The sequence below is a fragment of the Poecilia reticulata genome, chromosome 15 (genome assembly GCF_904066995.2).
Source record: "Poecilia reticulata chromosome 15, P_reticulata-male-v2, whole genome shotgun sequence".
Taxonomy (NCBI): domain Eukaryota; kingdom Metazoa; phylum Chordata; class Actinopteri; order Cyprinodontiformes; family Poeciliidae; genus Poecilia; species Poecilia reticulata.
The window spans coordinates 21,341,146-21,365,168 of NC_088844.1; the positions used below are offsets into that span (position 1 = coordinate 21,341,146).

At 37.3% G+C, this 24,023-nt stretch overlaps 1 protein-coding gene across 3 annotated transcripts; it reads right to left on the minus strand.

The window, feature by feature from the left end:
* Nucleotides 1-226: 226 nt before the first annotated feature.
* Nucleotides 227-24,003, minus strand: LOC103477210 (mechanosensitive cation channel TMEM63B). Of its 3 annotated transcripts, none has more exons than XM_008430171.3 (24): nucleotides 23,745-24,003; nucleotides 18,491-18,697; nucleotides 18,171-18,250; nucleotides 14,715-14,777; nucleotides 13,410-13,497; nucleotides 12,566-12,603; nucleotides 12,304-12,446; nucleotides 11,443-11,494; nucleotides 11,223-11,331; nucleotides 11,060-11,130; nucleotides 10,347-10,427; nucleotides 10,088-10,211; nucleotides 8,252-8,385; nucleotides 7,956-8,093; nucleotides 7,564-7,717; nucleotides 6,521-6,627; nucleotides 6,330-6,416; nucleotides 6,151-6,216; nucleotides 5,155-5,317; nucleotides 4,886-4,991; nucleotides 4,520-4,687; nucleotides 4,284-4,399; nucleotides 4,133-4,201; nucleotides 227-3,743 (listed from the first exon to the last, which is right to left on the minus strand). In XM_008430171.3, exons 2-24 carry the CDS (start codon nucleotides 18,659-18,661, stop codon nucleotides 3,564-3,566), a joined length of 2,508 nt encoding a protein of 835 aa, XP_008428393.1. In that variant the 5' UTR covers nucleotides 18,662-18,697; nucleotides 23,745-24,003; the 3' UTR covers nucleotides 227-3,563. The 3 variants fall into 3 exon arrangements, with proteins under 3 accessions (XP_008428393.1, XP_008428394.1, XP_008428395.1); XM_008430172.3 differs by lacking the exon at nucleotides 14,715-14,777 and adding an exon at nucleotides 15,078-15,125; XM_008430173.3 differs by lacking the exon at nucleotides 14,715-14,777.
* Between the last annotated feature and the right edge of the window lie 20 nt (nucleotides 24,004-24,023).

The following is a 24,023-nucleotide window of genomic DNA, read 5'->3' on the forward strand; positions in this document are numbered from 1 at the left end:
AAACATTTTTGGGGGTTAAAAATAAAACTTGAAATGACTTAATTACCTCCACAGCATGTTTTGTAAATGAATAAGAAATTCATTTGGAAGAAATGCATTAAAAGTGACAGTATAGTAGTTCTAAAAGCCTGGAGTGCAAATTTAGTGAAATTCAGGCTTTATTCACCATAAACCTCCATTCTTAAAACATTACAAGTGAGAGATGAACTGAGACTGACAGCCAAAGTTGATTAGATGCAGATTTATTGATGAGACATCTCCATGGCAGAACAGATGCATACAACAAATATCTGCATGGGTCAATGGAGACAATGACAGAGTTAAAGGCTGAAATCTGCCGTTACTTTAACATGTAACATTAATCTACAAAACAGACATTTAAATATATTTAGTGCACACACACGTTTTAGCAGTTTTTCTAAATATATAGTGGAGACATTATGATGATCTGCTGGCTGTTGATGAAAACAAAACCTCTCTTTCCAGTTATTCCAGTGATTTAAACAGAACTAAATGAGTACAAATGAAACAAACAATCGGCTTTAAGAATCCAATGAAATGCGAAGACAAACAACTAGACATAGATGAGTAGCTACAGTATAAAATGTTCAATTCCTGATTAGCAGGGAAGCAGTTCTTTCAGAGATTCATTAGTAACGTTTTATTTATCGAACAAAGACTACATTCGGCGCTAAAAAAAGCACACACACATCTCCCTCACAGTGTGACAGTGTTTGTTATCCTGACTGGACACATTCAGAGATTTGCAGTCATCTCACATGTATAAAAGAGGTATAAAGCAAGTCACCTTATCATGACAAGAGAAGCAGCAGATAGATACAGTAGTGTCAGGTCAACAGTCTTACTCGAACCGTGATGCGTCAACGAATGGTGCCATCAAACCAAACGGAGGCCGTTTTGGCCTGTTGCAGTTCCCACGTGCTACTCTTTGTCAGTCATATCAGTGAGAAAAAGATTAGTGCATTCCACCCAACAGTGACTGACTAGTGGTTGTTGTTGTTGTTGTTTTTGCATTATTTACCAATGGTTTCCTTGAAGGTTAATAGGGCAAGTCATGGTGTGTTTTAAAAAATAAAAATAAAATTAAAGTAAAATTTCAAAAGATCCTGAGAAACTGCATGGGCACCAGATTTTTTTAAAATTATTTGTTATGACATGTTAGCATTTGGTTAGTGAGAGAGAAGATACTTCAGAGAAGCAGATTATGAATATGTTAAATTAATCTGGATGATACGTACGGAGACATCCTTCTTCTTTTATAGTTAAATTTTTTCTTTATAAAGTGGTACAAAGATGTAAAACTTCTTCATCGGAGCATCTATAATGTGAGCGCTTAACTATTGCAGCCAAGACCTGACATGTTATTGGAAAAACTGCTGACCTCTGTGCCTACTGCTTTAGGTACGATGAGAACTTGTAACAGAACTCAAATACTATATGAAATTAACATTTCCAACATACAGTATGAGTCAGTTGTTCACAAACAATTATCATTGGCGTGAATGCTTTTAGGTTGAGTTTTTTTTATTTTTTTTTATGCATGAGTCTATTTTATTCTAGAGGGAATTGATTAAACGACAAATAACTCCAAGGAAGTTTCAAAAATAAGAATTGGGAGAACAAGTTTGAATTACCAAGGATTTGTTTTTCTTTATGTTCATTAGAGTTGAGGTCAGTACCATTCCAGAAGCGTAATGATTTAAGCTTTATCCATTACAAGACCAGTTTTGATGAGTGTAAAGGATCGTTGATGAAGCTAATGAAGTCCAAGTTTCAACCACCTGGACTTGTTAACGATGTTCAGGAGCCAACAAGGCTCAGGAATATAAAACTGGAAGGTATCAAGATAAAAAGCTCCTGCTCCAATCTGAACTGAAATCTGATCACGATGACAATGTACCAACTGTCGTGCGTCATGCCAAGAGACCGATTCCCTGCCAGTCTAAGAGGCTGATTGTGTGAAATATGAAGAAGGCTACCTCTAAACTCTTCAACTTCACCTCAAATTAACAGCTTGACGCATATTCAGGAGTCTCAACAGGGCAAAGTTCCCAAACATTCATGGAATCGACGCAGCAGGAAATTAAGCTTCTGTAACGGCGCAAAGACCTCATGAAAGAAAGCCAAGCCAGCTTATATGAACTCAACTGTTTCTGATATGAAGAGTGGGCAAATACTGAGACAAGAAAAATCCATCAGAAATTTGTTCATGACAACAAAAACTGAGGTTTTGCTACATCTTGCTTTAGGGACATGTTTTGAAATTTGTCTAAACCCACAAACTTGCACACCTAGTTAGCTTTGTTTAAACACTTTTGCTGAATTTGCTTGTCGTACGACCACATCGTCTGCTTCACTCCGATGACGTGTTGGATAAACGTCTGACTGCTACTGTACGTCACAAAGTGTGTAAATAAAAAGTTAGTAAAGAGGGATGGGGTGAGAAATCAATTTAACCAAATCATAAAACTTTAAGCAGCCGTCTAAATTCGATGCCTATCCTCTAACCTCTACATAAAGCTGTAAACATTAACGAGAAGATTTAAACAAAAACGATGCATAAAGAACTAGTCATAGTGTCGTCTGAAAAGGCCTCCTCTGAGCAACAGATTCTCAGCCTCCAGTTTCTGCTGCAGCAGCTGTGCAAGGAACCCTGCCCTATTCTGGAACAGGGAGGGCAACATCAGGAGCAGCAGTCCCTACAAAGGGCCAGAGGCTGGGCATTGGGCCAGTGTAGTGTGCTACCAATGAATTAAATACCGTATTCCACAGTTCAAAGTAGCATCAGGCTGGACAGAATTTAAAAATATCATGCTTACAATAAATACCAGGTCAAACAAAAGGCTACCTTACAAATCCAGAGTCATATAGATGTAGTGTCAAAGCCTCCAGGAGTGTTAGTAGCATTTTTTTTTCTATCTTTAAAGGCTCCTATGGAATAGGAAGAACCATTTTAAATCCGTCGCTAAAGCTCCAATTAGGCCGACATTAATAATCTGCTAATTCATGGGAAGCATCTAAAGCTGACAGTTAGACACACCGATGAAGCGTTACGAGAAAAAAAAAAAAACAAAACAAAAAAAACAGTTGCTCCATCCTTTGAATTTGCATACGATAATGCAGTACCTCAGAGAAACCTGAGCTCCCCGGTTCTAACATTCAAGTACAATAAAGTTAAGGAAATACAGAGAACTTCTCTCCCTTCACAAAAAAAAAGGCAAAAACTCCTCATTTGTGCATCAGCATCTTCTTCCATTTGTCGATATGCAGTGTTTGGGTAGAGCCTTGTCTTTTCCACTCTTGCCTCGTCGAAGTAGATTCCCACTCGATGTTTCTTTTACGAGACCTGATGAAGAAGACGTCCTTGAGAAACAACCATTGAATCCTTAGTAGACGGTGTGCTTATATGTTAGTCGGGGGAAGGTCCCTTGATGGAGGCTGAGATGCTTTGGTGAACTGCTGGTTCACTTCCATGTTAACGTCACACATTTAGTGCACTCATCAAGTTTCGTTTGACGTTAGTCTTCGTGTCCAGGACTGCCTCACTGCCGCACCTCGTTCTCAATGAGACTGGCCTCCCCGGACTGGAAGTCGCCGGTCAGGTTGTTTCCAGCCTGGATCATTTCCTCATCCTGCGAGGACCCCTGCCCGTCGTCCTCTCCGTTGCCTGATCCGGCCTCCTCCGACGAGGGATCTTGAAGTACTTGACATATGTATGTTTGCTGTGGAAAAACACAACACAAAAGTGTTAATTACGTTAATTACTTAATATTTAAAACGCCTCTCAAAAGCAAACAAACAGAAGAACTGTGTGCTTCATTTGCCACTTTGAGACCAACTGCAAACTTGATCCCAGCGTTCAACAGTCTATGAGAAAACTTGCTACATAACCATCAGAAAAGATAAATCTGATGTGTTTCATTAATTACATCCGTTTCAATTTATGTAGTTTCTCACTGTCTTCTGTATTTAACTTTCTTAGGTTTTATTGCCAAAGTGTAAGAATTGAAATAATTTGCGTCACAAGTTGTAGGTTGTAGTTTCAACCTACAACTGTGCCTTCTTTGGAAACCTGTTTGTTTGAGATTAAGGAACAAGAATTAGTTTCTACCGTTGTCTTGCCGGCAGATGAAGGGCTTGCTGAACGTCCGTCCTCCATACCGTCCACTTCCAGGTCAATCTGAGGCAGAAAAAAAAAAAGACACTTACCAAAAGTAGTAGGTGCATACATAATCATAATAAGTATGAAAACATAAAATAACCTTGTAGTTGTGAGCACTTAAGTATTTAAAATGCCCAAAGCAGACGTGAGAAAGGCAAATGACGATTGTGATGATCAGAACCACAAAAGTAAACATGGATGTTGAAGCAGTAAACCCTGAAGAGAAGAGAGACAACCTACATTTAATGGGTTCTCACTCATTTATAGGTTTGAAAAAGGGCATCATAAAATATCTGCCCACAATTACGTGACCAGCAGAGGGAGCTGTCCTCTTACCGGAGCGAACTGTGGAAAAGAACAAAAGCCAAAAGAGGCAGAGGATAGGAGCCGCCACCACCTGGTTAACAGCTCCATAATGGATCTTCTTGTCCAGTTTTGTCGGCAGATAGGCATAGTACATGTTGTACCTATCTGCTAGGTGTTTCAGCAGCATGTACATCAGCCCTGCACAGAAAGAAAGACAAGGAAATCAGCAGAACTAATCCAATTAGTCCTGTAGATAAGCCTCTGGACACAGAACAGAACCCCTGCATGTGGCCTGGCCTCTGCATGCCTAACCTGCAGCCACTCGATCAGCGCGCTCTGTCGATATGAAAACGAGACGGAGCGAGCAGTGCACAGAGTTCAAACAGTACGACTCACCAAACGGGACGATGATTGGGCAGGTGATGCTGTAGGTCATAACCACAGTGAAGACACACATCATCCAGGCGTAAGCTGCCCCAAACTGGAACTCATAAGCTTGGTGCTAAAAAAAACAAACAAGCAAGCAAAAAAAAAAAAAACAATTTTCTTACTTTTTTCTTTTACATCTAACTTTTTGTAAAAAAAAAAATAAAACAAAACAAAACAGATTGTGTAAAAACTTATTTTCAATGTGCCTTGTTTGGATTTGTAGGCTGATGACTGACCTTCTTGACGTTCCTCCTCTCGGCTGCGGAGCGGGCCAGGGACAGGCGGATCATGTACATCAGTAAGCCGGGGATCCTCAACAGGTCGTTAGCATTACCAATGAATGCAGACGCAATGACGTAGTTCACAAAGAAGGCTCCATTGTCAGGGAGGAACACACACCTATAAAAATCCCAAGAGAAAAAGGACAAAACTTAGAAATATTGATGAAGGATTATTGAAGTTCATATCATCAAACGGTTTAATTAATAGTGGTAGCTCCAGTTTCAAGTTAGACATTAAACAAAAACAACTCCTGATGCTGGAAGTCTAACTTTAAAAGTCTCAGAGAAGTCAAAATTTCAACATTCAAAATAGATGATTGGCATTTAAACACAGGTGTGAGAACTTCAGGCAAAAACTCCTCAATCAGCATCCTGACTGTGTCTCATTTGACCAGTGAAGCTCTTAACACTGTACAAGCTTTATTTGTCTTATTGTCTTGTATTTAGTCATTGTAGACATTAAAAGTGTTAACTTTGCTTAATTTGGTAAATAATGACACTTTTAAAGTAAAGTCAAACTTGTACATGCATTAAAAGCCCATTAAAATGTTTAACTTTGCATTAAGTGTCATTATTTACCAAATGACACTTCTTGAACACCATGTCAGTCTAACACACATCCCTTCAAATAGTCTTACCATTTATGCCTTTAACTATGCAGAAAAGTATTTATGTTTTCTCCAAACTTACTATTAATCAAACGGGTACATCCGCAGTTTTTTAAGGATATATGTGACGTTAGAACACTTGAGTTTTTTGGCAGAACTTTACTCCTCAGTGGTACCTTAACCCTCTGTTGTAAAGTTGGCATCACAACAATCCCACTGATTTTCCACATCGCACTAAGCTTGGGTATGATGAAGTCTTGTATGCAAGTTTTTACTTAAAAAAAAAAAATCAAAACCAGCATAAAAAAAAATTTAAAAAAAAATCCAAGCCCACCGTACTTACTCAAACCTCACTGTAGCTTCATCCAAGAAACTTTTGTCAAATAGCCAGCGGAAGAAAACATCCAAACTGCAAAAATGAATGAAAGTCATTAGCTCAAAAATATAAAAAAAAAAAGTTTACAAAATAATTTCCTTATTTTACATAATTTGCTACAAAGCAAAAAATAAAACATGTAACACCTGCTGAGTCCAAGGGAGGGCAGCAACAGGACCATAAAGATCAAGAAAGTGTAGCATTTGTGCATTGTGGTTCTGTTCTCTCCTGACCTGTACAACAACATAAACCATTCACACACATTAAAACATGATGCTCCGAAAACTCAAATGCATAAGAAAACAGAAGAATTGAAAGTAGTGAATAATAAACATACCGGGTCCAGTGGGCTTCGAAGAAAGCGGAGTAGTAGACAATGGTGGGAAGCAAAGCAGAGAAAGACCACAGCAGGAGGGTGGGGAAGAACTGGGTTACGATGGGGTTCTGGGATCAGAAAGACATGAGAGGCGTTAGTATTTAAATCTATTTGACTGACATTTACCTGTTGGGTTTAAGCCAGATCAAATATAAAAAAACAACAAAACAAAACAAACAAAAAAAACCATGGATCCGGATTAAAACTCTAATCTAAGATAACCTGAAGGTCAATACAAAAAGGATATTTTTTTTTGTATTTGTGATAATATATGGTAAGTTACATATGAAAATAAACTAAGGTAAAAAAAAGGTCCCTACTGATAAAAACTGTACTTAATTTTTATTTTAGATATTGGAAAAAGCAGTTAATCGTAGAAACTTTTTAAAAGTGACATAGATATCTAATTGAAGCCATTCACTTTCTTTTTATAGTTACTATTCATTAAAAAATATTATTCACATTCTCATGAGAGAGGTTGTGGAGTCTAATATAAAAATAATTACTATATTTGTTATTTTTTTGTATGTAAAAAAATTCTTATCTGCCATGTTTTACAGCACAGTGGAAAACTTGCAAATGTCAGAGGTCACTACAATACCCTCAGTTAAATAGATACAAATCTGAGGCATGTGAGTAAACGTGTTTCAAAAATGTCTTGAGACACTCCCATGCCTGAAAGTGCTTGCAAATTGCAACAGTGTTTCTACAATATTTCCATTTACAAATTGTGTACTTTTGTAGAACAAAAAAGTTGGATGGTTGGATTTTCTTATTCTTTTTTAATCTAAACTCCTGAAACAGGGGAGAGCTGTGGCAGGATTTGGTTTCAGCATTTCACCATTTCCGCCATGTGGACAAACTTAAATCAGTTACAGTGTATAATAATAAGATAATTGTCTGATGACCAAGATACAAAGCCTAGAGACTCTTTTTTTAATATTTATTTTCTCCAGACTTGGGGGAAGGAAGAAATCAAATTAAATTACTCTTTGGATACTTACATTTAAGTACTCCACTGGTTTGGTGACGTTAAACTTGTCCATGGTGGTGATGATGATGGCTGGGGTGGTCAGAAAGAACAAGAGAAGGAAGAGGACGCAGTTGATGATGAAGCAGCGGACCCACCATTTGATCCCTCCCACTGACAGATGCTCCCTGTGGGAAAAGGGGTCACACAGCGGTAAGACAGACATGGTGTGATAACCTGCAGAGATGGACACAGCTGGCCAAAAAACTAATACACTAGTTAAAAAAAAAAAAAAAAAAAAAAAACACATTATCAACACATTTCCCCCCAAAAAGTTCTAACGTGGCATTTAGGTTAATGTGAACTAATCGCATCAGCCAAAATGCAGCTATTGTTTTCCGTCTGTGACAAAGTGTTTGTTCTCACCAGTAGACGTTTTGTGGATCGGGGGCGTAAGTGACGGTCCAGTTAGAGGTGTGCAGCCTGGAGCTGAACTGAGAGCTCTTGGGTTCACGACGGCAGTAGCAGCCTTGGCACTTGCAAGCATTAAAGTCCTTTAAAATTCTGACAGACAAAGATCCAGCGATTGAAAACAAACCAAAGTAAAAAAAAAACTAACAAACACACAAACAACACATTGCAGCAAAAATGACTAACACATTTCAGCAGTACAGAAGCCAATTGACAAACAAACATGTCTTCACTTATCTATATGAACTTACTTGGCAGTTGTGGCCTCATTTTGAAAAGTGACGAAGGCCATTCCTAAAGGCTTCTTGTTAACTTTCTCTCTCTCTTTCCTGTATTCATCCCTTAATTGCGCCTCCAGCTTGGTATAATAACTCACAGCTTCTTCCTAAAGGAAGAAAACCCAAGTCCATCACAGTAAATTTAAATATAAAAAGTTATAGTAGTCATTCAATTCAGAAAATTACATTTTAAAATCAGAGGAATTTTTTTGTACATCGAGAAATGCTTATATCTGTTAAATTTGATGGTAATGGATTAACAATAAAAAAAATCAGTTCCTCAAAGCAAGTTAGAAAATTACATAAAACCTATACAAATAAGTTTTTTTCATACAGAAATATTATGGGTAGTGATTTGGCAGTCACAGTAATGACTAAAGAGATTTTTACTCAAATATTTGGCAGACATGGAATAATTCCTCCACAGAACCTTCCTAAAAACATTAAATGTGATCTGATTGGATATTATACAAACCAGCACACATGTGTTATTCCTTAGATCATACAAAAAAGGCATTGGAGCCATGGTCCAAACGCAACAGGAAGTCGGCCATATTGTCTGTTGTACTGAAGTGGCATGTGAGAGAACGACTCCGTCAGCTTTTAGTAACATCCTTCAAAATGACTCAGAACAAACACTCAGTATAGTCTGAAGACACTGTTACGCAGCTAACGGAGGGTTTTAGTGGATCAAAAGCATGTGGGCGTGGCCAAGTGCCAAATCCGACTGTGCAACATAAAAAAAACAAATCAAATAACTTCCACATGTCATCGCAGACATGGCATCAAATGAAACTGAATCCAATTTTGTTTTCAACAGAGATCACTGCTAACTGGGTCAAACCTGTATCCCTTCTGTACCAAGTCAGATGGTCAAACAAGCATAGCTTTAAGCAAATTACAGATATTTCCAATACATCTTTTAAAAATAAGCATTTTTAAATAAATCACATGGGATTCATTGGCTGTTCCTACACTTCTGCCTTATATCAGACCAACCTGCTCCTCTCCCTGTCTGTCCTGATTCTTTCTCTCTTCTTCCTCTCTTCCTTCTCTCCAGCCTGACAGCTGAATGAAATGAACTTTGTGTTAAGTATGCTTTTTTTTAAAATAGAATGCATATAAAAACATTAAATTTTAAATTAAAATTATATAATTAGTGGTCCATCCAGGTGGATGCTGGATGCATTACAACAGCAGTGCAGTGTTATACTGAGGGAAGACATTTAAACTCAAGTGTATCCCTGCCACCTTCTACAATGTTTTATAATTCACCATCTAGTTAAACAAATGATTAATGTCTTTACAACAAAATAAAATTTTTCCTACTGTAATCGCTTACATTATAAACTCGGTACACAGTTGCAGTACAACCGTGTCATTTTACAACTAACTCAAACTAACCTGAACATTCACAAGCCTCGACTTGATAGATTCACATGACTTACCTACTGTTTTTTAACCACTTTGAAAAGCTTTTTTCATCCCTAAAACGTCCTTATCATTCGCCCTATTCCCTACTACATTGATCACATCATTTACACATGCACAAAGCTGTTAAATACAGAAAATCCCGACTAGAAATAATTCTTACGCCATTGTTTTGGGCGCCTTTTGTAGCACAGCACACCTATGAATTGCATATGGTGCATACCCACTTTTTTTGCTTAAAGCCAATAATATATGTCGTAAAAGTGCAAAGCACTTTCAATGACTCTGTTTACTGTATATATAACTGACCTCTTTGCATACATAGGAGAAGTCTCACTGGAACAAACCAGTATATCACAAAAAATGCAAGTTTCTCACCTGTTCGCAGCCTTTAATGATGCAACAGCAAAGGTGTCCACAAGGCTTGGGGTTAATCATGGTTTTCTCATGCTCCTTATCTTGCAGGTCAAGAAAGAATTTCTTGTTACGCTCTGCCTTCTTCCTGAATACATAAATAGAAAAAAATAGCCATGTCAGACAGACAAGGATCTATTTCTGTCAGAGAATGAATGAGATAATTCTCAAATACAATTAAAACAACAGTTGAGGGGAAACAGGCACATCCTTCATCCAGTACCTTTCAGAGCTGAGATACATCAGCTTCGATACATCGAAACAGATACGAGCGTCCAAGACGGTGCAGTTTTCGTATGCAAGCCTAACAGAACAGGCAACGGGGGAGAAATAAAAACACCACATCTGTTAATACATTAACCAGCATATTTTTATTCGTCTAAAGGCATTTGAATTTACAGGATCAGTTTTGTAGGACAAGAACAACAACCTCCTCACAGAAACATGACACATGACTTGCCTAATTCTACTCATCTGATTTCGATTAGAGACAATTACACATATAGGCCTGGCATTGTCCACTCCCAGACATAGGGACGAGGACAACGCAGATGTTTTAACAGGGGAAGCCATGGCTGTCATACATCTTAACCCGACAACCGCCGTGTTGCTTCCACATCGACATAGTAGCTTAGCTTGAACACGAGCAGGGCTTGATATGAATTAAGTCATAATTCATCCAAAAAAAAAATATATATTTTTTTTTTCATGTTGCAACCACAGACCTCAATGTATTTACTGGGATATGATGTAAGGGATATGCAAAAGAACTCCCCCAAAAGCTTCAAACAACAAAAATGAATAAAAATTGATTGGCACATAAAGTCCCAACAAAATACAGTAAAGTTTAAATTTCTGGTGAGACAAAATGAGAAAGCATACATACATTTGCAAGTGACGGTATTAAAAAACACACACAAAAACATCCCAACTTACTCAAAGTGTTGCTTTATCTCCCTCTCTTCTGCATACTGTGAGATGCCATTAACAAATAAAGTGCGTTTCACCTTCATGGAAGAGGAAAAAAACAGAAGCAATTACAAACAACATGCAACTGCTTGATGTCATGTGACAACACTCCAAAATTAAGAATCCATACCAAATCGTCCTCTTTGTAGCGCATCTTTGACGTGTGCCGCCTCATGCTATACACTGTTAGCAGCAGGTAGAGAAATGCAAAGGTAGTGTGTAGCCATAGTAGTTTGTTCCTGTAAAAACAAAGAGCAAAACAAATCAAACATTAGCAAAATAAAGACTTAAAGTAAATCCACAAAATACAGTTTATATCTATACAAAGGGACAGTTTATGCAAGACTCACTCTGTATCTAGATTTCCTATAGTGGTTCGTGGAAAACTATAGGCAGTGTCATCTGTTGGAGGAAAGAAAGAAAGAAGCTCAAGTGCAAGTTAAACCTCATTTATTCCGCTTTACACTTTCAACATTTACTACTTCTATTTTCCTCACGGTCACAGGTGTGGCTCACCAGCAGCTTAAATAGGAATAAAAGTCGATTCGTAATTAGTTAAGTCGTTTTATGCCCATTTAAATTAACGAATTTAAAAGGGCATCTCTAGCTAACACTAGTCTAGAGACTAGTATTAGCTAGAGAGAACTGACCAGCTAACCAGTGTTAGCTAGTCAGTTCTCTCCTCATTTGCCAATGCCGATTGCTAAGTCACTGATTCTGAACAGTTTATCGGTTCTGAACTTGAAAATGAAGAACTGGAGAACCGTTTCCCTCTGGTCAGAAGTGACCAACGTCTGGCAACAGCTAATCTGAAGGAGCAGCAGCTAATCTGCAGGTTGGAGCAGAAATTAATAATTGATGGCAATGTGGAACTAAAAACATGAAGTAGGAGGAAAAGCAGCGGCACATAACTGCTGTCACAAGAAAAATCACAAGAGCAAAATAGAATGTGGAATGCTTACACTCAAAGTTAATGGCTGCAAAATGTCAACCTGGTGTCACAGATTTACATAATTATGTACAGTGTGCATTTACACAAAATGTGGAAAATACATGTAGCCTCTTATACAAACATAACAAAATGATAAAAATGAAATGAAAACAAAAAAAGAGGAGTTATAGGACTCTGTCATACTGAAAACATAAAATATGCAAGACAAAAAAAAAAAACATGTTTGAGTTTTTGCATGAGTAAACTTCAATTAGCTCACCCAAAAGGTTCCCCGAGAAGTTAACAGGCAAGATTATGCCCACAGAGAGCACACCCACGACTACGAGCAGGCCGATGATGTGCCGCTGAAAAGACAAGTAGTGAACTGCATCTTCACCACACTTGTCCCTTATTTCCTCTTCCCTTCAGAGAGAAAAGAGAAACAGCAGCAGTTACATAAGAGCCATTCAGATCAGAAGGAAATGTTCTTTGCCAGAGGTACAGCGGCTTTACTGCGACAAGCAGCGAGGAGGTGGACTCACTTGATGCGGAAGACGGCTGTTAGCCAGGAGCAAAAGCCCTAAGAAAGGAGAGTTGAATCAGTGTTTACAGGAAAAGACATTATGTTCTGCTTGAAAGAACAGTTCAGGTGCAGCTCAATAAAATAGAATATCACTGAAAAGCGTGTTGTTTAATTTAATGTAAAAAAAAAAATTATATATATATATATATACTAATAAATTCATGACTCCCAGAGGGATTAATGTTAAGCATTTATTTATAACCTTGGTGATTACAGCTTGCAGCTTTTTGAAAACTCAAACAAATCGTTTCTCTGAAAATTAAAATACCATTAAAGACCAATTAAAATGATTTTTTGTAGCTCAGAAATGCTGGCCCATGCACTACACAGTGGATGTACACAGAACTTAGTCAGGCCTCCTTTTGAATGAATATCTGCATAAATGCAGCGTGGCATGGTACCGATCAGACTGGTTCTGCTGAGCTGTTAAGGAAGCCCAAGTCACTTCAATAGCAGCCTTTGACTTGTTTGCATGGCTGGTTTTGAAGCCTCTTACCTTCCTCTTGAAGGTAATAGATTCATTGTGGGGTTTAGGTACAACACAATCATATCGTGATCATTAAAGGTATTGGTACTTTTATTAATGTTTGCACCGGATCGGGTGGGAAATGAATTCACTGACTGTGGAAACGTCTTAATGCTGCTGTTCTGACTGTTGGCTCAGCAAAAAATAACCTGAAACGACGATTTGAAATATAATCATTCTGTGTAATAAACTGACATGAGTTTTATTTTATGGAAATAATCCATTTTTCATTAAGATGCACCCATATTTCATCCTGTAATAACTACAGGTTTCTTACTGTATCTCTCGGGTCCATGTCCATTGAGCTTGATACGGACGTGAGGCGCGCATAGCGTTCATTTGGTTCTGGCAGTGGGGAATTCACGCTGCAAGCAGAAACACACAAGATTTGCATGCTGCTGCACAGAAACAGACAAAGGTGACATATGTGACACCAGCTGTGTTTCAGTGCGTGGTGTCATAGAAAGTAAAGTATAGTAAAGAAAAGATGAAAAAACTGCTCAGAAACACTTGCCCTGCAACCAAGACAGGAAATTTTACCAGAGGGATTCATGAGAGGAACCTCTGTAGTCACATTTCATGCTGACATGCTTTGTTATTGTTGTTAATAATAAGGACTTACAAGCACTGAAGGTTCAATGATAATAGTCGCAGAAGGACATAACGAGAGATAAACTTTAGTGATATACCAGGAAAGGAGCCATAACTGGAATTAGGTCATTTTCAAAAATTTTATGCAAATACACTATATTGCCAACCTGGCAACACTCTTCAGTATCAATGATTTAACAGAGTTAAGAAGACTTAAAGTAAGCCATTTATAGTGTAGTTAAAATATCTACTGGTGAATATATAATTTTGTGTTTGAACACAGTGAAACTATGTTGTTTTCAGCTTGCAATTGCTAAAGGTGGTTGTCTTCCAACCAAATAGCAAACCTCATTTGTTTCAAGCTTGCAAGGTCAGTGTGATGTCATTTTCTTAATGCATTGTAACTCATCGTAAATGAACGAATAGTGAATGGAGACACTGGTCTCTCACACCTGCGCTATGACAACACATCTACTCCTCATATAAATGGGTACTGAGTTCTTATAGCAGTAAGGTCAGGAAAAAATTGCAGCCTCCTCTTTTATAGTTTTATAATACATTTATAGAGTGCAGAATTGAATCAAATTGGTATACAAACCTATTAGAAGCTTCTCTAATAGGTTTATTGAGTGTTTCCTCCAGAGCTTCCAGCATCCTTTAATATAAATCAATGTGATCTTATTTAACATTTATAAATTTGATAGCACGCCCTCTGGGAGGTAAGAGAAACAGTACAATATAAATTCAGATGGAAAGGTTGAAGAGCACCATGACTCTGTTGGAAGTAGATCAATCCTACGTTCAGGTATGAGATCACTGAAGGCTCTAACAATTCTAAGGAAAAGGAATGAGGAGAGAGCCTGAGGCCTCCTCTCCAACATTCCTGTGTGGAGAAATAACTCATCTAAGTTCTGCTAGCCTAGACACTGAACAACCACCACATACAGGGCCAGACCCGTCTATATACAGCTGCACATCAGGGAAGTATTACCTCTCCCCGTCAGTGTCCAGTCTGTGTGGCTCATGCGGCACGCTCACACAGAAGAACTTCAAGCTTCATAAAAGGAGGTCAAGACACAGATTAGCACACACAGATCTGATTAGGACAGTGACAGAACAGGGACACCCGACACCAATAGCACAAGTGTGACATGGAGAAAGAACTGCCAGCAGATTGGTACTGAGAAATGAATCAGAGAGGAAGAAAAACAATGAAATCATCAGGACAAAAAAAAAACCCACTACAGCCTCAGCAGAATGGATACGAGCGGCGAGTTCGGTCAGAAAAAGAGACAAAAACAACAGAGAGGAAAAGGGCAGTAAGGAGCTCTGCGATGCGGCGAGATGAACATACTATTCCCGATCATCCAGACGACTATACCGTTGATCCCTCTCTTTTGTTCTGATAAAAAAAAAAACATACAAAACAAAGCAAGAAGCATTAAGCTCACTTAAAACCACAAGGAACAAAAAAGAAGAGGGGTGATCATTTAAGAGATAAATCCAGCAGCCATGTTGCACCACAGGTATACCAGTGAAGGCTCTGTTCAACATGATACAAATTATTTTATCTTACAAAGTTAATCATGTTCCGTGATAATGCAAATGTCTACCACAGTTTTGCTTGTTTACGTTACAAAGTTCCACCACATATTTGGAGGCTGTGTGAATCTACAACTCCATATCCTGTCTGTTATAAAAGCCTCCCGTGCTGCCGCCTCCTCCCATCCTCCCTTCATGCTACAGGCCCATTCCCTGCTCATACGCAGCTGGAAAAACAGTGTGGCTGTGATGCAACACAATCACAGCTGGGGAACGTGGGTAATGGAGCACTGTGTCAAGGACTCTGTCCGAGGTCCGCCTGACTGTCTTTTTCCCCTCATTGTGAGGTAGTGGAACACCTCTGAGCTTTGGGCGACTCAGAACCTGGAAGTTACCCAACTATTTTCATTTCTTAGTCTCGAATGAAACATGGGTTAAGTTCCTAAATGTTAATAATAAAATGTGCTTTGCATTTAAACCTGTATTGATGAGCCTTGAAGATCTAAAAATGTGTGGTAGAGCTCACTTGTTGAGTAAATGCAAAAAGTAATTTTTAAATAATTATTTAATTTTTTAAAGGAAGAAGAGCAAACTAAAAAAAATAAATTAACCTTTCCCTGTGAAAAAAAGGTTAAGTTAAATCTTTTATTAGCTTATTCACATCAGCCACACCTTTGCTTGTTTTCAGCTCACATTTAATCATAAGCATTTTATTTGATACCTATTGCATCAGTCACAGCCACCATAATTATTGCTTGACATGTAGAATCAAGAAATCACTTAAATTCTCAGTCCTATCTGGCCACATGAAATTGCACGACCTCAAAAAAGCAACAAATTCTTGCCGAATCTAAAGAAATACATGCAAAGACTAAAAATCAAAGTCGTCTCTGACATCTATCAGTTTAATTTCTAAGGGGATTTTCACAGCTATAGTTTGTTTACTTTGAAACAAATCAGTTGATGAGTGGCTAGGCTACCAAATATTTAGAGCACTGCAGAAGTCACAGGCTTCATGAAGGACCAGCGATCATGATTCAGCAATGAGAAAGACAGAGGGGGCGGAGGGAATTGCTGCCATGGGGAAGATCCAAAGGGAAAAATCATTGTGCAGTGTTCAGTTTGTTGGGCAATAAACAACACTGCAACGGTGCAGAAACTCGAAGAAATTCCAACAATTATGTAGATTTAATCTAGAAAAATCCCTTCTTTAGAGATTTAAATAAGAGGTCTCAAATGGGAGAACTATTGGCACATTCAATAAACGTTTTTCAAAAGAAACACTTTTAAGTTAGTCACTTTTCAGAAACTTTTTAGTATTTTGGGGTTTTCTGCAAAGCAACCCCTGTTTCTATGGTAAGTAGTTGTTTTACAGTGACAACAAAAACCCTTTTATATCATACCATCACAAATGTAAACATGCAGCGTTTACTGAACTCTACGGAGTCTTTAACTGAAACCATGCACTTTGATCTGACATGACTAAAGTTGAACTTTTCAGCAGCGCTGAATGTCTGTCAGATGTTAAATAAAGCGCAAATATCAGCAAAATCACTACCATCCCTTCTGTTAAGCACAGTGGAGGATATGTGTGTTACTTCTCTAAAAAGCCCAAAAAAACCTGGTTAGAGATCAGATTATCTTGCACTTTTGGAAACATTGGGACATAAAGTAAAAAATAAAACAACAACAACAAAAAACCTGCCGCCCTACTCTGTAAAACTGAAAACAAGTCAACTTACAGGATAATGATCTCAACATGCAGACAAATCAAAACAGAAGTGTTTTCATCTCAAAATGAACTTTCTATACTCATCATAACCTTCAGTCCTAAAACTTATAGATAACCTGTGAGGTGTGCTCAAGAGAAGAGTGCATAAGAAAGGAGCTCGACTCTGGACAATATAGATACATTGTTTAAACAAGAATGGTAAAAGATAATTCTCTCTGTATGCTAAGCAGCAGGAAATCCAATAACTGATCAACTGTGGCTTAAAAATCTATTTCTTTATAGAGAAATATTGAATAAACGCTCTTATATTAGAGGTTGTTTTTCAAAAATTCCCAGTGTGAGATTGCTTTAACTTCCAACAAATCTTTACCAGGGGTGCCAAAGAATGTGGCTGTGACTCACACAATGAGTGTCAAATCCATAACTGATAAGTAAAGGCTAGCTAATGCATAGCCCCATGACTGAAGCATATTGGTGGTTTTCTTTGCTATTGCAAAAGTCATTTTAATATTTGTGAGCACTATACCTGGGAAATGAACTCAATAAAAGTCCCTTCACATGCGTTTCCAAATGAATTTTATGTTTATATCTGCCAAGTGATTTATTACAGTTCAGTTCAAGCAACAAAATGTAATGTTGCATTCATTTCTGTATGCAACACAATCATGGTAGCATCAGCCTTTTTTTTTTTTTTTATGTGAAAACGCCACAGGATAAATTCTATTCAAAACATAAAATGTTCAGGAAGTGTTAAAGAATTTGGTATTCTGTATATGATGTAATCCAGGATTCTTTAATAAACCTCTGTTGAGGTAAAATGCTTATGTTATTATTACAGTAAAATGCAGCAGGAGTAAAATTTTTGCATGGATTAGATCAACAAAACAAACTACCCATGGATATCACAACAGCTTCAAACAAAAGGAACTACAATGCAAATATATTAATAAAAATTAAAAGAAAAAAAACAAAACAATTGAATTTCCTTTTAAAAATCCTGAAACTCCCCCGACCCCAGGAAAATGCATCTGCTTTTTATACATTGATAATTAGTTATGTAATTGTGTTCACAAAACACGCGCTATGAATACTCCAACGAGTAGTGACGATAATTCTACATTTCCCATTGTTTGGAACAAGTTATTCCAGGAACCTTGGCACGTGTTTCATTACCTGTCAGCGTCAGTCACCAGGGCGAGGCGCCCATAGTCCCATGCTCGCTTCCTCAACACAGAAAACACGAACAGCAGCAGCTACAGGGACACAACAAACAGCGCTTGTTAGCACCTTCACTGCCTTCATTTACACTACCGAAACCAACAACATAAAAATTACACAACAGCTTCACAAAGCCCATCATTTCAAAACACTTTCCTGGAAGTATCTCATTTTAATAAGGAAAGGTTCAAGTAGCTGTAAGTCATCGCAAGGGCAAGTTTCTGAACGCTGCGCAAATGTTTTGGGCTCCTCCAATGAATGACATAAATACTCACCAAAAAGCACATAAAGTCAAGGGCAAGGACAGTAGGGACACCACCAAACGGTAATCCTTGGAGTACGGTGCTGCGAATTCGGCCCGAGTAGCAGAATTCTTTGGAGCTGTTGGTCGAGCAGTTCCCATTGTTACACTGAGGCCCCAAAGAGGAGCCCATTGTGATCTTCATCGATCTGTAATTCAATTACTGCAGCATGCTGACACCCTGCGAAGGAGAAACACATTTTCACAATACTGACTTAATTAATGTTAAGTCAGTATTAATGTTGCAGTAAAGATATGTTCTTCCCATTTTTGCATCACGATTAGTTAGAAATGGAAAAGGTAAATCAGAATATATTGGATCACACACGAGAAATGGTTTTCTACTCAGATCTTTATGTCATCAGTATCAAGGTGCATTAATTTAAAAAGTTAAGAAATTTTAACAACAACCCTGCTTCGGTTTGAAGTGCTTTAAATGAGATCTGAGAGAAAGAGCAGAAGTGACCAAATTTTCCTCCAGCTGCATGCCGGTTTTTAGCCAACACTGTAATACTGCGACCATCGCATGCGAATCCATGCTTAGCTGTCATCAGTCACATGTTTAGCTGTTGTTATGCTCGTTGTTTGACCACAAGCATAACATAAGCAAAACTTAGAAAATTATTTTAGAGAAATACATTTTTTATTCCTGAATTGTGTCTAACATACAACAATGTAGATTTGGGAAAAAACACAAAAGATTATATTCACCGCCTAGTTCTTAAATTACTAAAGAGATGTGGGTTCTCCCCACAAAAAATAAACAGTATCTTTCCAGCCCCTGTAATTTGTTCAGATTTGAAAGTAGGGAAGTTGACAAGTCAGCCTGAGCAGATGAAACCTGTTGGAACAAGCCTGCTATGGGTTGGCCTTATATTCCTCCAGGTTCTTTCCTTTTGATGACACATCCCTCGTCAATAAAGGACTAGTTTCAGCAGAGTATTTGGACACCAACACAGTCCGAGTTGTTTCTTTTCAATTGGACAAAACATTTTTAAGAACATTGACATGTAAATAAAAGAGACCATAACTAGGTGACTAATTTCCAGCACTAGTCTTATAGGTAGATTTGTGTCAAATATAAAATAATAACAAAAAACCCAAATATATTTTAACAAAATATATTAACAAAAATAGAATATATTTTTAAAAGTTTATTAAAATGCAAATAGGTTCATAATGATATCCTGAATAGATAGCGAGAGTATAAGAGGATTATATCTGAAATGCACCCGACAACAAAGCTAGAGTCTAAATGATTTGCATTTTTGTTTTAGAAATCCTCAATTTCAGTCTAGCAGTAAAACAGAAGTAGCATGTCCCCTGAGCAGGCACACAGCATAAATAATGCACAATGCACTTCAAAACACTGTAATGGATCTAAGTTTACGTGAGACTTTCCAACACTAACCTCCATGTTCAGGAAATCAACACAACTGGCGATTTAAGGTTAGGAGCAAATTTCCCGTTTAGCTACTAAAAAAAGTGTATTTCCATTTTTGAACCTTATGGAAAATACTTAACTGATTTAATGGTTTAAAGTTAAAGGCTTTGAACTGAAAAACGTTCAAAGATATTGTCCGAAGGCTTCAGGAAGTAATGGCTTTCTACCCGTTTCGCAGTTGCACAGCTCGACTTGTGCCTTTCTGCCCACTACTATCAGCCGAATCCACAATGCTACTCATCTGCCCTAACACTAACTCATTTATCTTCTCCCTGGAATGCTGTGATATCACTGGAGAGCCACAGCCAGAGTCGAACAATAAACTGATAGAGACTACAGGGTTCAAATGGACCGGTTTCAACCCAAGCAGCACACAACATGCCCCCGCTGTGTCTTCCCCCACACTGATGCCCGTCATGGGTGCTTTGCAGATTAAAGACCTGCAACATGGTGAAGCACCTGAAAAAGTTTTTTTTTTTTTTTTTTTTAATTTCAATGTTTTCAAGAACAAATGAATCTGTTTGTAATGTATATCTGCAAAGATTTAATTTTGCTTCAATGTAAAAATAAAGGGTCATTGCAAGCACACAAGCAAGTTTATTTCAGAGAAATGGTTCAATGAAGTTAATATATGTGTACAAATTACACATCAATTCAGCAGTTTTATGTTCTAGTTAAACATCTCTATTCGGATAAAGATCTGACACAGATGTTTAACATCAAGTACAGCAGAAACAGGCATTGGAGTTAAAAAGGCGTGCTGAGTAGCGCATGATGGCTCACGGCACGAGCTCGGGGTTATGTCCTGTCATAGAAGCTGGACTTGCAGTTTCATTTCCTTCAAGTACTTCTTTATATTTGCGACTTTAGGTTACTAGTGTGTGCCAAGCTCCTCTTGCCCAAAACCACAAAAGCAGAACATTTGAAAGAAATGCTTAACTTTATTGTGTGATCAAAGGCTCCAATAAAAATATAATCCGTCTACGTGAGTTTATGTGAACCAACTTCTTACATTCATTTCTGGTGGTTTTCTGACGGTTCTAGGAAAATCACCAAGAGATTTTTATCTATTGTGTTTTCCATTACTGAGTGAGTCTCTGTTTGATAAAGTCATAAGGAAACTATTTGACCAAGCCTTGTTTCATGCATTGAAACCACCAACAATCCAAGCACCATCACACTAACTTTCTAGTGCAAACTTATTTATAGGATTATAAACCAAGAGGAACGAGGATAAATACCTGAAAAAAACACTTGGGAGAGAAATTTAAAAGACTAGCTGTTCAACTTTTTTCTTCAATAATTTTTTCCAGCATGTCAACTTATATTTTAGCACATAAAATACCAATTAAAATATCCTTCCAGTGGTAAAATATGTGTCATTTCTTTAAACTACACATCTTTGCATCCCTGAAGGGAAATTAATGCTTTGACATTGCAGATACTACATTTTTTTACCTACTATTTTTAGCTTTCTTCATCTGCTTTGGTACTAAACTTTAGGATGTGAAATTGTGAATAAAATAAATGCACACCTTATTAGAAAGTCATCTGGCTTGTGTAAACCAAACATGTCCACCATAAAAGTAACGTATTCTCTGTAATTGACATGGTTTCATAATTGCAAACATTATTAAATAGAATGATTAACTTTAATTAAAATCTCCAAGACTATATGCTAATATTAGCCTGGTTGGTAAATCACTGTCAGCGCCCTGAGATTCAATCAACAAACCTTCTGTATATGTTAGACGTTACATAATGTCAAAGAGTTATGCAAAAGAGATTAACTGCAAACATGGAAAAAGTTTAATAAAGTTAAGGGAAACTTTAAACATTAGTGGTACATTTAATTAATACTTCTTACAGTAGGAATTAATGAAATAATACTTAATATTAACATTATTGGTAGATTTAACTACAGAGTGAACACACTAATAAGTTTCATGTCATGTTGCAAGCAAATTAAAGCTGAAGAAAAGTGACAAACCAATTAAATTAGCCAGAAGGTTTCACAGATTTTCAATGATTTAATCTAATACAGAGCCATCAGCAGGTGAAACAGAAAAAAAATGTTTTGTGCCCTTTAGTAATTGCTTAAGACAGTGTGTTCATTGATTCTCTTTGTTTTGAGTTTAGCAAAAAATAAAAAATCATCAATACATGACATAAAATAATGAATAATGCACAAAAATCTTCTACTGGTTTCATTTTATATTCACTACAAAAATATCTCCATCAAATAACCGCTGAAAGCTTGTCCTTTTTTTTTTTTTTACTTTTACAGTTGGTGTATCTTATGTTCAACAAAAATTAGAGGCCAAGAAATGATCAGAAATGAGCTAAATCAGAAATAGCTGCTCAAACGTTAAAGAACAAACACGTGCTCAATCAACGGCTAACATTGTTCATGATCTCAGGGAAAAAACATTTAGCTGATATAAGCAAATTTTGAAACTAATGCTCCTTGAACAAAAAATGAAATAATTAACAATGAATTAAATGAGTATTCCAAATGATTTTGCTTAGTACTAAAAACCCAATTATGTACCCTGATCACCAACAGAGCTAAAAAAGCAAAATACCACACACAAGTTCATAACAATAGCTGTAACAATGTAAAAGATTTGCCAGAATGAATGTTCACTACCTACTTCAGATAAAAATAAAATACAATTTTATCACTTCTTGTGTAAATTCTCATTTTCTGAGAAGCTCAATTGTGGGTTTTCATGAGCTTACATGCTCAAAGTACAGAGAAAAAAACACTTGAAAATATATCACTCTGTAAGCAGTGAATCAACAAATTTCAATTGGTAGTCTTCTGCATTTTAATGCACAACTGGAAAAAAAAAAAAAAAAAAGAACATATCATCAAAACAGAATTTACTTGTAAAATTTAGGATATATTTTTCTATTGCACACTTATAATTCTATTTATTTAATATTATCTTTGATGCTTTCCCCCACTGGGGGACAAATGTACGATTCAATCCAGTTAATCAGGTAATCCATTATGAAAGACTGATGCTTCTGGAAAGTTTTAAACAAATACCGACACTGTTTATATAGTGCACTATGGCTCATGTATTCAAACAGCTCACATGCATCTCTTATAGGCTCTCAATATGTAGGGGATAACTCGGAGATTAATTATCTCAGTCAAGCTCCAACTAGTCATCCGTCCATGATGAAACCCAGGTCAGTAAATCCAACAGAGGCTAACAGACCACTTGCAAGATAGCTGGAAAAAGACAATAGTATACGAAGACGTGTTTAAACGTCGCCCTTTTTTCCTACTGCTGTTGAGATAGACCACAATTCTTGCTTAGGTTGTTGCGTTCATGCATGACGATCTCTGAACCCTTCTAAACTTTTTTAAAATCATTTAATCGTTACAGCAAGTTAGCCTTTAAATCGCTATTAAAATTTAATTAGCAACAAATATCCGATTGCGTTAGGCTGGCGAATCCATGGGTCATGTAATCCGGAGGTAATACTAACACAAGTATTTAATTTGTAGTCATATTACATCTATTTATATAGGGATGTGTTTATTTATACCTTAAAACATAATTTGAGCAGATAGAGAGGAACAATTTGTTCATATGTTAGCCTAACGCTAATGGTAAAGAGATGGCTTTACGCCGATATTGTTCTGACAGCACCGAAAAAGTTATTTACCAGACAGAGCTGAAAAAAAAATCGTCTCTATCAGAGAACACATCCTAAAAATTACAGTGGTCACTGATATATATCTATATATATAATAAAAACAACTTACTTTCTAATAATGCGCAGCAGTGAGAAAAACTGCCCACTGTTTCCAAGCAGAAGCTAGCGACTTAGCTCTTCGAGAACAGGTTGAGACTATCAGGCAACTCTTTTGACTCGTTTGACTATCAGGCAAGTCCAACGAGTGTCAGCGACAAAAACTGAAGCAAACTAAACAAAATTAGAAAGTGAAACTATATTTTTAGCTGTTAGTACACATAAACATTGCTCCGCCACCGCGGCTGAGTCAGTCTGTATGCCGGTGGGACAACAGTCGCTAACTAAAACC